Here is a 13,703-nt window from a genome sequence, read left to right as displayed (position 1 = left end):
ACAGCTCACCAGGAATACCACTGACAAGTTCAACAAAATAACACATTTTTCAGGTTACAAGTATTTGTATTAATGCACAAGTGTCAGTGTAATCCCTTCTCTGCCGAGGCCCTTGTGACACTGTGCTACAAGAATTTGGGGATTTTGGGAGTCAGCTGTTTTACACCAAAATTACCATATGTTACCTTTCAGATACCCGAGGCAAACTATACATAGTTTTCATTGGTGCCAAGTTGTTGTTGATTTTTGGTCATGTGACCACAAAATACTGCTATTAAACAAAAGGCGACTTTTTCATAAAATGTATTTTACATGCATCACATTCTCCCTACATTACTAATGTAGGATGAAAGATTTTAGAAGCTGCTGAATTTGCCTGTGTCTTTATGTGCATCTTTTCATTGGTTTTGGGGGTTTTACGTGCTCTAGTCTGACACCAGGCCACTTTGACCTTTCCACTTCAAATTATGCAGCCCATGGTGTAGCTCACCCACCCCAATTTCATGTGCCCAGTAAGCCACCAAAGAAAGAGATACTCTGGCACAAGTACACATTTTTTTACTGCACAAAATAAGGATTTTAGAAATGGGTAACATAACATATCCCTTCAATTGTTTGTTACCCATAATCCTTCAGGAGCCCGAGGTAAATGTCACACGATATAAAAACAAGTGATTTTTACTACCTTTGGTTATATTATACCAAGTACTGGTACTGCATGTGTCACGGTTGTTTCTTCTGGGGTTTATTTAGTCCTTCCAGGACTCATTTACGATGTGGTACCTTTTAAAACATTCCTCCAAACTGAGGCCTGGCTGACAGGGACAGCATGGACAGTAGAATTGTGTATCTCTCCATATGCCCTTGCGGGAACATACACAGCACCTTTTTTGTGGCTTGGCTTTTCTTCCAGACTGTGGCAGCATTCGAATGAAATGCCGTTCGCAATCTTTTTCTGATCTTTCCATCTCTGGTATTTCTTGTGTACCAAATACATGGCTGGAGACCACAGAGGTCTGAAAAGACAGAAATGCGATGATTCTCTGGTGCTGTACTTAGGTACACTACAAAGGCGTTGTGCAAAGAAATCTGGACCATGTACATGGGAAGCTTCTATACCATCACATGGTCTTCTTGCAGCATTGTATGGCTCCAGCATCTGATCTGACCTATCCACGCCTCCCATGTATTTATTGTGGTCCAGGACACACTTGGGCTTTTTTGTGTGTGTGCGTCCTGACCTCGCACAGGAATTGCTACAGTTGTCTCATCGTATATGGTGGTGAGGAGGTACACATTTTCTGTCTATGTATTTAACTGCCAGCAGTTCCTCACAGCGCTGGTACCACAAGCCATTGTATCGGATGTGTACAAGGCCCTGAACAGAGGTACCCCTGTGTAGAAGTTACCTACATGCTAACCAAGATTTAGGAGGGGAAAAACAAGATGCCACACAAGCAATGGGGGAAGCCAGGTGGCTCAATCTGAGAGTCCTTCCGTGTACACACTGAACCCATGAGTATACCCAGCGGAACTCTGTTTAATCCCATAACAGGCACGCTTCATGGGAATATATACTGTTTAAAGAGAAGCTTCCCCTTGAACAGCAGGAGGGACTCATCCAAAGATATATTTTTTATCAAGTGTATGGTGCAGATGGTCTAGAAATGGCCGGAATTTGAACAGCCTGTCAAACTGACGATGATCCCTCGGGAGAGCCATAGCACTGTCATTGGAATATAAAAAACGTAACAATAACTGGAATCTGCCCCGGCTCATTGTGAAAGGGAAAACTGAGACCGCATGGATTGGGTTGGTGGACCAATATAAATCCATTCTAAGTTTATCCCCTAGTCCCATTAGAAGAGATAAGCCCCAGAGCTTTTTCATTTGTGGGGACTCACTTGCGCACAATAGAACGTGGCCCCAGGTTGTTACCATGCTGTGCCAGATATTGCTGAGCATACAAACTGGTTTGGATTACCACATTTTCTAAAAATTAATCAATGATAAACTGGAAAAAGTCAATTGGGGGTGAACCCAGTTGGGTTCACAGTGCTACCAGGTGTGCCAGAAAAAGGGGTATCCGAGGCTGGAGGATGTTTGGGGGGGGGGGAGTCCAGTGGTAGAATGGCTGAAATCTACCCCCCTCTGTCCAGACACACCTGCTGTACTTGTTCCAGGCAGGGACAGGCTCAGTTTTCACAGGCTCACTGTTGATCTCCTCACTGGAGGATGTGTCACTCTGCTCACATTCACTGTCAGCATCATCTGGCACAGACTCCATTAACAGGTTAGCAACAGATTGTGCACTAAGATGCTTTCTTGTCATTTTCTCCTCAAAATAACCTCCCCTGCCCAGTACAAATAAATGCAATTACATGTTGAGAGGAAAGGGGATAATTCAGTGAAATAATTTATAAAGTCGCTTTTATACAATCAAATAAATGATCAATATATATTAGTCATGTTTTTTGGGGGAGAGGAAAGAGAAATTAAATGAATCAACCTTTTTTTTCATAACAAACATATGGGGAGAACTGACAGAAATACATGCAGATTGCAATACAATATATTTTTATATACGTAATAATTATTATAATTTTATTTTTTTAAATCCTAAGAAATCAAAACCAACAAATTATAAAACAAATCGTTTTTGTGATATGGGGAAAGGAGAAAAATTGAATCAATATAGTATAAATCAGTCTTATTTTGTGTGTGCATGTTTTGTTTTAATCAAATATAACTGGGGGAAAAAAAATCAGATCAAATAATTAGAAACATTTTTAAATGGACATGGGAGACAAAAAAATGAAATCAATAATTACAATCAAATTGTGTTTATTACAGATAAGGAAAAAAAGGATATGCTGAAAAGTTCAGGGGGATGGGGAGAGGGCAGAAAAAATAAATCAGCAAGTACTAATCAAAATCGTATCTCTCTTTTCAAATGTAGAACAGGAACAATCAGATAAAACATATAATTCATGAATCCAAGTTTCTCAATTATACAGATAGTTATTGTATGGTATTAATTTTGTATTATTTTCATTGGGGACAGCAAACAAATGAAATGAGATGTATATAAAATTCTAAAAGCAAGAAAAAGGATGGAATACAGGTATTACAAAAAAGAGAACATTTCAATATATTTAATGAAGATCAATCTGTGAAATGCGCCAAACCTAAAACTGCTACCTGAACTTTCTCTCCAACACCAACTCAACAGTCTGAGATAGAAGGGTTCAAATACAGCAACCCTAACACCAACTCAACCTGACTTGACACAGTCTGAGATAGAAGGGTTCAAGTACAGCAACCCTAACACCAACTCAACCAGACTCGACACAGTCTGAGATAGAAGGGTTCAAGTACAGCAACCCTAACACCAACTCAACCAGACTCGACACAGTCTGAGAAAGAAGGGTTCAAGTACAGCAACCCTAACACCAACTCAACCAGACTCGACACAGTCTGAGATAGAAGGGTTCAAGTACAGCAACCCTAACACCAACTCAACCAGACTCGACACAGTCTGAGATAGAAGGGTTCAAGCACAGCAACCCTAACACCAACTCAACCAGACTCGACACAGTCTGAGAAAGAAGGGTTCAACTACAGCAACCCTAACACCAACTCAACCAGACTCGACACAGTCTGAGAAAGAAGGGTTCAAGTACAGCAACCCTAACACCAACTCAACCAGACTCGACACAGTCTGAGATAGAAGGGTTCAAGTACAGCAACCCTAACACCAACTCAACCAGACTCGACACAGTCTGAGATAGAAGGGTTCAAGTACAGCAACCCTAACACCAACTCAACCAGACTCGACACAGTCTGAGATAGAAGGGTTCAAGCACAGCAACCCTAACACCAACACCAACTCAACCAGACTCGACACAGTCTGAGAAAGAAGGGTTCAACTACAGCAACCCTAACACCAACTCAACCAGACTCGACACAGTCTGAGAAAGAAGGGTTCAAGTACAGCAACCCTAACACCAACTCAACCAGACTCGACACAGTCTGAGAAAGAAGGGTTCAAGTACAGCAACCCTAACACCAACTCAACCAGACTCGACACAGTCTGAGAAAGAAGGGTTCAACTACAGCAACCCTAACACCAACTCAACCAGACTCGACACAGTCTGAGAAAGAAGGGTTCAAGTACAGCAACCCTAACACCAACTCAACCCGACTCGACACAGTCTGAGAAAGAAGGGTTCAAGTACACCAACTCAACCAGACTCGACACAGTCGGAGATAGAATGGTTCAAGTATAGCAGTGGTTTTCAAACTGGGGTACACGTACCCCTGGGGGTACTCGAGCGCTCCTCAGGGGGTATGTGAGAAAAATCCTGTAATTGCCGACAACAGTTTTTTTTTTGTTTTTGTTTTTTAACCACATTGTAGTACTTTGCGACTTAGCAGTCGAATTAACGATGTTGAACCTCCTTTCAAATAAAACCACAACCGTACGGGTGTACGTTTCCTTTCTGTTGGGCGAGGTTAACTATAAAACACCCAACCGGCTGCTGACAGCGAGTGAGCATTGAGCGCACATGGCTAAATTACATATTTAAAACAGCAGGGCGGCGGTTCTGCAGTCTGTAGGCTAAAAAGAAAAAAAATCTTTTAAAAATGTGTGGTTTTTACTAGGTAAGTTGACTGTCTGGAGTTTAAATGTTCAGTGTTTGTAGTTTAATCTAAGTTAATGTTTTTAAATAACAGTATTGTTGAGTTGAGCAGGCAGCTGTGCCGCCCTACTTTAGACAGTGAAATCACTGCACTGGAGCGACACGACTGTGCTATCTTTACTTGCAATGCTTTGTGTGTTTTTTCACTATGACTAATTCGTTGAAGAACTCCTTTGTCGCGTGACTGCATTAGCCTATGCATGTACGGTGCCAATTATTAGGCTAATAAAAGCAAAAGCACGGTATTATTATTATTACAAAAATGGAATTGCAGGATTAAGAAAAAAATTAAAAATCCCTAACTCCTGCGATTGGGAAGTGTCTGGAATTGGATTCCCTACTCCAGACCTATTGAATGTGTTCATACGATATAGCGAGTGCCCATCAACAAGCTGTCTGGCAGCTGATTAACATGAACAGACGACTACACTAACATGGAAGCATTTTGCTAAGCCATTTTTGATTGCATTTTAAAATGCAGAATAACATACCCTTGGTGTAGGTGGAAACTGGAAGGTGACCATATTAGGAGGGGCGCGTAGCTGCAAGTACTCAGGACGATTCCAGTGCAGTCAGCTGCGGGGCAGCCCTCTATTGGAGAAACCATGGCGACGCGCTGACTGCAGGGAGGAGTTTGCTGGGTACAAAGGGGAAGCAGCTACGTCAGTACCTCCTCTTGCACTGAGAAACTGAGCCACCAGCCGGAGCGTTGTGTTTTTTGGATTATGTGTTGTTTGTTGTGTGTTTTCAGAGGCGGAGTTGGAGCGCGGGACTGCAGCCACGGAGCCAGTTCCAGATCACAGAGCACTACCTTCCCTTCACCAACATCAGCACACCCAGTGTGGATTACAGAGCACTCTCATGCACAGGACACTCGGGATTTCATTGTGGACACTTTCTGTTTGGGTTTTGTATTTTTGTTTTGTGTGTCAGCCAGCTGTGTTCCCCCCCAAATACCATCGCTGGTAAAGGGGAGGTTTATTAAAATAAACACAGTCGTTTTGGGAGAAATACTGTTTCGGGACTGTTTATTTATTCAATACACCACTCGCATCCGTCACAGGGTTGCACTGTTTACTAATCAGGGTGTAGTTTTACTGAAAACTGTGATAAAAAGCCGGCACGTCCATCACATTGGTAGGTAAGCATTTTTTTAAAAACATCAATAAGTACATAAGCCTAGTAATTAAATAATTTTTTTTTCTGTTTTCATAGGCATATTATATTTTTGGAAAGGGGTACGGGGCCTAAAAAGTTTGAAAACCACTGAAATACAGCAATCCTAACACCAACTCAACCAGACTCGACACAGTCTGAGATAAAAGGGTTCGAGTACAGCAACCCTAGGTCGGCCAGGGTGTCCTCGGCTCACAGCGCACCAGCGACCCCTGTGGTCTGGCCGGGCGCCTGCAGGCTTGCCTTTAAGCTGCCCAGAGCTGCGTTGTCCTCCGACGCTGTAGCTCTGGGTGGCTGCATGGCGAGTCTGCAGTGTGTAAAGAAGCGGGCGGCTAACGGCATATGCTAGGAAGACAGCATGTGTTCGTCTTTGCCCCTCCCGAGTCAGCATAGGGCTGGTAGCGGTGAGCTGAGCCTAAAAATAATTGGACATTCTAAATTGGTGAGCTTGTCTGCATTAGTGGGTATAGTTTTTAACCTCATCTCATCCACAGGGGTCCTAATCTGTAACATGTTGGCCAATCAAAGTCTGATTATTGTGGCAATTACTGGACGTAGTAACTACTAGCTTGATCAAAAACTAAATTGAAATACTTGCACAAAAATATAATATTTTTAGTGGATGAGGAATGGGGAGAAAATGTAAAATCAGTTTATGAATATTCAAAAGAAAGTGAATGTTTCAAGTATACAAAAAGCAGAAATAGCAGAAGTGGGGGAGACGAGACAGAGGATGCATAGCGCTGCAAATACTGCTGCATTGAGGTACATGATTGCACTGACAATAAAGGAACATACTGAAAAATAAGTGACACATTAAAACTGAAACAATAAAGTGAACTGTGAGACAAGCAAGCCATTTATGCGGCTTTTACACATGCTTTAATAAAAAGAGTGCAGAATGACTCTGTTAATAAGTTTGTCAGAGCGCTGTGCTTTGCTGGACAGCCGCTGTTTATTGCAGAGGTGTAGTGGTGACTTCGTGCGACAGTACTATCTGTTCATCAGTTAAACACTGCCTAACGCAGACAATCTTAAATCGTAAATATTTGACAGAAAATGGTGATGCTTCAGTTTGTAAACTTATGGAACGCATTGATAGAAATATCCAGTGTGATTTTTGACCGCTCTCCCGATGGCTTACACCACCCAGTCCTGTCAATTTTCTTTTTTATGATTTCAAGGCGAATAAAACTGGCTTGTTTTGTGCTGATGTCCTGTTCATACCTTCTGTATATACTATTTCTGTCAGCACAGCGATTGCCCAAATGTTCGCAAAGTACCAGTTAACGTGGGAAAATGTGGCTTTGACTTGCAGATTCTGCTTCATCAGACATGCCAGGGACATTAAACCTAATGAGAAACCAGAACTGCTGCACATCATATTCCACATGTAAAGGGTGTATACTGAGATTTTTTCAATGAACTATTTTTTACTGATTTTATTCCTATTTAAATATATATACAAAAAAACCCAAAAATTCCCGGAAATTTGTTTTAAAGATAAAAACCTAAAACGCGGAACACTAAACGTGCATCATTCAAGCCTGCCCTGTTACAGTAGAAACAAGCAACACATTAACACAGGGATGGAAATAAAACTCCTATTGCATAACAGATTCACTCAATCCAGGTTTCACTATCAGCCGTCTTATTAAATTAAAACCAGGAACGGATCAAACTGCTATGCAATGGGAGTCTTATTCCCACCTTGTAACTGTACTTTCAAAACACTGCTGTTCAATAAACTTGAAGCTAAAACAGCATCTCTGCATTCCCAGTGTTGGCTTTGCATCCCTTGAAGCAGATGTGCGTTCACAGCACCACAAACCCCCCCAAGTTCCTTTCAGCTCCATTGAGATCTTCGGATCTTGAGTCTGAACCAGCAGGCTTCAAGGACTGAACTGTACCAGCTGGATTTCTGATTTTTAAGTATTCATTTAAAAATTTCATTGTGCTAAAATATTAAGACATTGCATAGCTGGCAAAAAGCCATGTTCCAGGTTTCAAAACTCTTCTGCCAAGGAAATTACATCATAAACCTTCTAGCTGGAGGACCATTTGATTATCATTTTTAAAACAGTACGTTTGATTGCTGTTCAGGCCCACTGACTAAGCTTATAACAGGGATAAGTGCTCTTACATTATAATTAAACCTTGATCTAAAACTGGCTCAGCGTGAAATACACCATTAGACTTAACCAGGATTCATTTGATCCAAACCTGGGGGAATATCGTGGTTTAATAGAAAAGCAAAAATCAAAAGAGAAAACGAATATCTTAAGTCAGACGCTGGTGTACACCAGCCGCTATTGGCACTAGCACACTAAACACCAGCCAGATACTCGCTGTGCAGAGGCCTGCTGTCTCCATGCCAACACAGGCAGCAGCGATCGAGGTTGAGAAAGATGCCATTACATATGCCACATCCCTTAGGGAGAAAAAACAAACAGTGCACCCATATTCCCAAAGTAAAACATGTTAGGAATGGCTGGAAAAGAAAACGTGAAGCAATATTCAAGCTACCACTGTGTATATACAGCCATTGTTTTAATTAATGCACAAACTGTAGCAATATGAATCCTACCAGGAAAATACTGTACAATCCTAACCTCACAAAAGCATCATGTACACATACAGCAGACTCATTTGAAAGGCTGTACATCTGTTTGTAGATTAAACATTTAAATGTTCTTTATATGTGGTTGTTTACTGTTTAAACTGTTAGATAAATTGAAGAAAAAAATAGACTTGCTTTAGTTTTTACAGGTCATCTTAATATTTTACTTTTGTATTTGAAATGTTACAATGAATTTTACAACATGCAGGATTCAATTACAGTTGTTAATGCATTCAAATATTGCAAGTGATGTGAAACAATGTGAAAATCTAATTACAACAGTACATTGTCAGTTAAAGTGTTTGTGAATACCATGCCTATGTTTCAATGTTATTTTCATTTCCCCATTTAAAGCGGTTGTTTTTAATCGGAGCAGAAGACTCTCCCTCCCCTTTACCTTTGCGAGTGTTCTCCGTCACATCCACTCCGAACTGGATGATGTCACCAGACAGAATCTCACATGGAGGGCTTTCCTCCGAGCCACGGCTCAGGCGCTGGCTGTTGATGAAGGTGCCATTGCTGCTCTTCGTGTCCTGGAGATAGAACTGAAAACAGAAAGGGAAGCATTCTTGTCATTTCATTCTGCACAGAATGCAACTTTGTTTGTGTATTCAATGCTAAAGCTACAGCTGCTGCAGGGTTCCAACTCTTTTCAATAAATAATTTTCCAGGACATTTCCAGAACATTTTCAATGACATTTTACGATAAATAATAGGGAGACATTACTCACTGAGTGGCGAAATACGCAATTACTAACAATGATTGGCTGCCACACAGCCTCAGTAGGTACCTCATGTGTAAAAACATTGTCATGTCACACCTCCCCTCTGCACTCTCCACTGGCCTCCGGTGGCAGGGTACATCAGATTCAAGACACTGGTGCTTGCCTACAGGGCAACTAAGGGAACAGCTCCAGGCTACGGACTGTCCCTACACACACCAGCACCACGTTGGTGCTAATCAATCTCTAAATCTACCAATGAACCCATTTTCAAACAGCACTATTGACCCTCCCTTTTCTTCACTACTTTAATATCTAAAGATTTATTATTATTATTATTATTTATTTCTTAGCAGACGCCCTTATCCAGGGCGACTTACAATTGTTACAAGATTTTTACATACAATTCCCCATTTATACAGTTGGGTTTTTACTGGAGCAATCTAGGTAAAGTACCTTGCTCAAGGGTACAGCAGCAGCGTCCCCCACCTGGGATTGACCCCACAACCCTCCAGTCAAGAGTCCAGAGTCCTAACCACTACTCCACACTGCTGCCCAGACACACTGGGGGCTGATCAAGCTGGTAGCAGTAAAACTTGGAATGGATCACACTGCTGTGCAATAGGAGTCTTATTCCCATCCCTGAAATATTATGATGACAGACCGAGGTAAATTAGTTTCTTACACAGTCCCAGATCGCGCCGAGCTGCGTACAGCTCCGGGCCATAGACAGCTCCCATGACTGGACTCAACTTCCAGCCATTAGCGTAAGATTTACTAATAGGCTTACGTTCTTCATGTTTTTAAACTTCAATATTAATCATCTGGTTTCTTTATCAGACTACTTTAATATCTTCCACCCAGACTTTTCATTTGGTTAGTATTCTTCACTTCATGTCTTGAAGAGCTGCAGTGTGTGCAGACTCTCTATACAGCCCACCATTAACACACCTGATTAATTAAATCAGCAAGATGACCTTTGTCACCGAGACAAAATCTTGCACACACTGCACCTCTCCAGAACAAGGAGTGGAGAATAGTAGAAACATGAAAAGCACATCCAATGTCATAACTTCAACTTAAATGAAACAACCAACGTTACTTTAGGACAGATATGGAATACTTTATGTTATATTGAGTGACTGAAAGTGAATGAATATTTACACAGCTATTTCTCTGGCACACACACATACAGTATACACAAGCACAGTGCACAAACACTCAAAGGTGCATTCACACAGAGTTGAGTTTTTGATAAGAGACTTCATGGAGATACACATTGGGTGCGCACACACACGCACGCACAAAGACAGTACGAGCACTCATAGGTGCATTCACACAGAGTTTTGAGTTTTTGATAAGAGACTGCACAAATGTTGATACACGTTGTGCGCGTGCACACACACACACACGCACACACACAACTGCAAGTCCGCTCTCATTCTCAATGCATTACCCGAAGTGAGCATGAATCCATCAATGAGGAAGCACTGCACAACAGCTACTCTTTCATGTTGCATATTGTTTCCCAACAACAAGATTAGCTAGCTACCAGTAGCCTACGTTTCTGAGAAAAGATTATCACAGCATCAGGATCACACTCACGCACCATCTCTCACCCCAACAACGAGTTGACTAGCTCGGTAGCTTGCTATCGTTACTAAATTTGATTCCAGCTAGATTATAACATACAACAAAGTAATTGCAATTAAACATAACAACCAGTCTCAATGCATAATGTTAGTGACACAGCTGAACTGAATTGACCTTCCCTGGACTCTGATGTTGCCGCCGCTCGCTAATACAAGCTACAGTATGCCCAAACACGTTTTGAATTGATGCAACTGCTTATTAGTTTGAGTTGCTACGGCATCTGTAACCTTATATGATTTTTCCAGGACACTCAAAGTTTTCCAGGACATTTTATTTTTTTTCTCATTTTCCATGTGTTTTCCAGGCCTGGAAGACTTGTCTTTAATTTTCCAGGTTTTCCAGGACGTGTGGGAACCCTGTGCTGGTTTCATTGACCCCAACTGGCAACAATCTTGAACTACCTAATGTTAGCTTAGGCAGGTTAGAGCAAGATTAGTGCTAATCAGGGTCTGTGCAACCAGATGATGACGTTTTTATATCAGGTAGATCATTATATTCTTACATTATATAGAGTCATGTATTATACATTATATAGTCATATAGTGCATTATTATTATTATTATTATTATTTATTTCTTAGCAGACGCCCTTATCCAGGGCGACTTACAATTGTTACAAGATATCATATTATTTTTTTACATATTTTTTTTTTTTACATACAATTACCCATTTATACAGTTGGGTTTTTACTGAAGCAAATTAGGTAAAGTACCTTGCTCAAGGGTACAGCAGCAGTGTCCCCCACCGGGGACTGAACCCATGACCCTCCGGTCTGGAGTCCAGAGCCCTAACCACTACTCCACACAATAAATAAGACAAAGAGAACATTTCTCCCAAGATGTCAAGGTATTACTGTGCACGCACATGCTAAACACTGTGCTGAATTGGTAGACAGTATGTCTGTCTATTCTAAATCAACTGAGAGCTATGGGTGCATGGTACAAATGCTGAATTTGTAGTACAGTTCTGTCCCATCAAATGCACACAGCAATTAAACACCTTCCATAAATGGACGGAACTCTGCCATTCCTCATTGCAGTTGCTGTCTGAAAGCTATGTTGTGTGCATGTTGGTTCAACGGTTTTTCTTTGGCCTGGTCTAAATTTCCAGTTCATTGTACTGTTTTTTTTGTTGTTTTTTCACATGGCTATGCAGTTAACTTAAAGGCATGGCAGTGAGGATGAAATTACAGTAAAGCAGCTGCATCACTTCCAGAAATGTGCAGTTCCCCAAAAGGTACCACACTGCTACTTCATGTATGGACTAGCAAGATTAGGGATTGCACTACAAGAACACCAGGCAAATGAAACACCTCAGGTTACATATTATATAAACTTCTCAAAAGAGCAAAAGAATTGTGGAATACAGTCAGATCCTACATCAGTAGGAATCCTGCCTCCAAGCTAGGGGTGAAATGTTGAGTCTATTACAAAATGTGCTGTCTTTTGCCTTCATAATGCACGTTTGTAAATTAGTTCCTATAGTTAAGCGCTCTGAATTTATGACTGTGTACAATTACTGTTTTATTAGAACAAAATAATTGGTCATGAATCTGTAACAATACATTATTGTGGAGTAGTGGTTAGGGCTCTGGACACTTGACCGGAGGGTCGTGGGTTCAATCCCAGGTGGGGGACACTGCTGCTGTACCCTTGAGCAAGGTACTTTACCTAGATTGCTCCAGTAAAAACCCAACTGTATAAATGGGTAATTGTATGTAAAAATAATATGATATCTTGTAACAACTGTAAGTTGCCCTGGATAGGGGCGTCTAAGAAAAAAATAAATAAATAAAAATAATTTAAATGAACACTTTCCATACAGACTTAAGTCAGACAATGGCAGTCTAATATCCTGAGAGTAGTTCAAACTAATCAAGCACCTGTCAAAGAACACCATATTGCAGCAATTGTCTTCAACCAACAATCATGGATTTCTCTCCCGTCTGCAGACTTGTAATAAAATCACTGGGGTCTACTCATAGGATAGAAACAGCAGAACACAGTATATCTCAGCCCTCTTAAATGAATGTAGTTAGGGGTCATTCTTTGACTGAAGCAAGTCTTTTCAATGTGAAGTGGTGAAGGTAGAGTTCAAACTCTGATCTCTCCCTGTTTAATCAGTACTGGCACAGCAATCTCTCATTGCAGTGTGTGACAGAGAGAGGTATAATTCAAACTGTAAATCTCCCTCCTGAGAAAGGGCGCTGTGTAAGGTTGATGGTATGCTTCCTCCTAGATGGACTGCCTTGACGGTAGGCAGAAACCAGAAGGTGACCACATTAGGGAGAGCGCGTAGTTGCACACACCTGGAAGGACTCCATTGCAATCAGCTGCGGGGCAGCCCTCTATTGGAGAAACCATGTCGACTGGTTGATTGCAGGGAGGAGTTTTGGGGTACAAAGGGGAAGCAGCTACGTTAGTACGAGGCCTTGCGCTGATGACGTAATCCAGCCGGAGCCTGTGTTTTGTTATTGTTTTGTGTTTGTGACAGAGGAGTAAGACTCGGGAGCTGCAGCCACAGAGTCAGCACTATACCCAGAGCACATCCCTCACAGCACAGCACCAGCACTCACCACGATCCCGGAGAAAACGAGCAGTTTCATGCACGGAGGATTATGGTTTAGGAGTGTTATTTGTTTATTTTTCAGGACTGTAAAACCTGCCATGTCCCCCCTGTCCCGAAACCATTGCTGGTAGAGGGGTGGTTTATTTTTTATTTTTTTATAAAATAAAACAGACATTTTGGGAGAGAACTTTTGTCTGGACCTTCCCTTGTTTATTGCACCACTCACATCCTGTTCACACTGTGCTACAATCCTTGCAGGGC

The 13,703-nt window shown here is 41.5% G+C and overlaps 1 protein-coding gene across 13 annotated transcripts in view; it reads right to left on the bottom strand.

Annotated features, from left to right (window-relative positions):
• The window catches only part of LOC117412360 (sarcolemmal membrane-associated protein), an 87,603-nt gene that overhangs the window by 54,990 nt on the left and 18,910 nt on the right, over positions 1 to 13,703 (bottom strand). For all 13 annotated transcript variants that reach the window (XM_034906235.2, XM_034906237.2, XM_034906234.2 and 10 more), the window contains exon 3: positions 8,897 to 9,044. In XM_034906235.2, the coding sequence (XP_034762126.2) occupies positions 8,897 to 9,044 (148 nt within the window). The remainder of the gene's footprint in view (positions 1 to 8,896; positions 9,045 to 13,703) is intronic.

This window comes from Acipenser ruthenus, chromosome 16 (assembly GCF_902713425.1).
Source record: "Acipenser ruthenus chromosome 16, fAciRut3.2 maternal haplotype, whole genome shotgun sequence".
Classification (NCBI taxonomy): domain Eukaryota; kingdom Metazoa; phylum Chordata; class Actinopteri; order Acipenseriformes; family Acipenseridae; genus Acipenser; species Acipenser ruthenus.
This window is presented reverse-complemented; position numbering and strand designations above follow the sequence as displayed.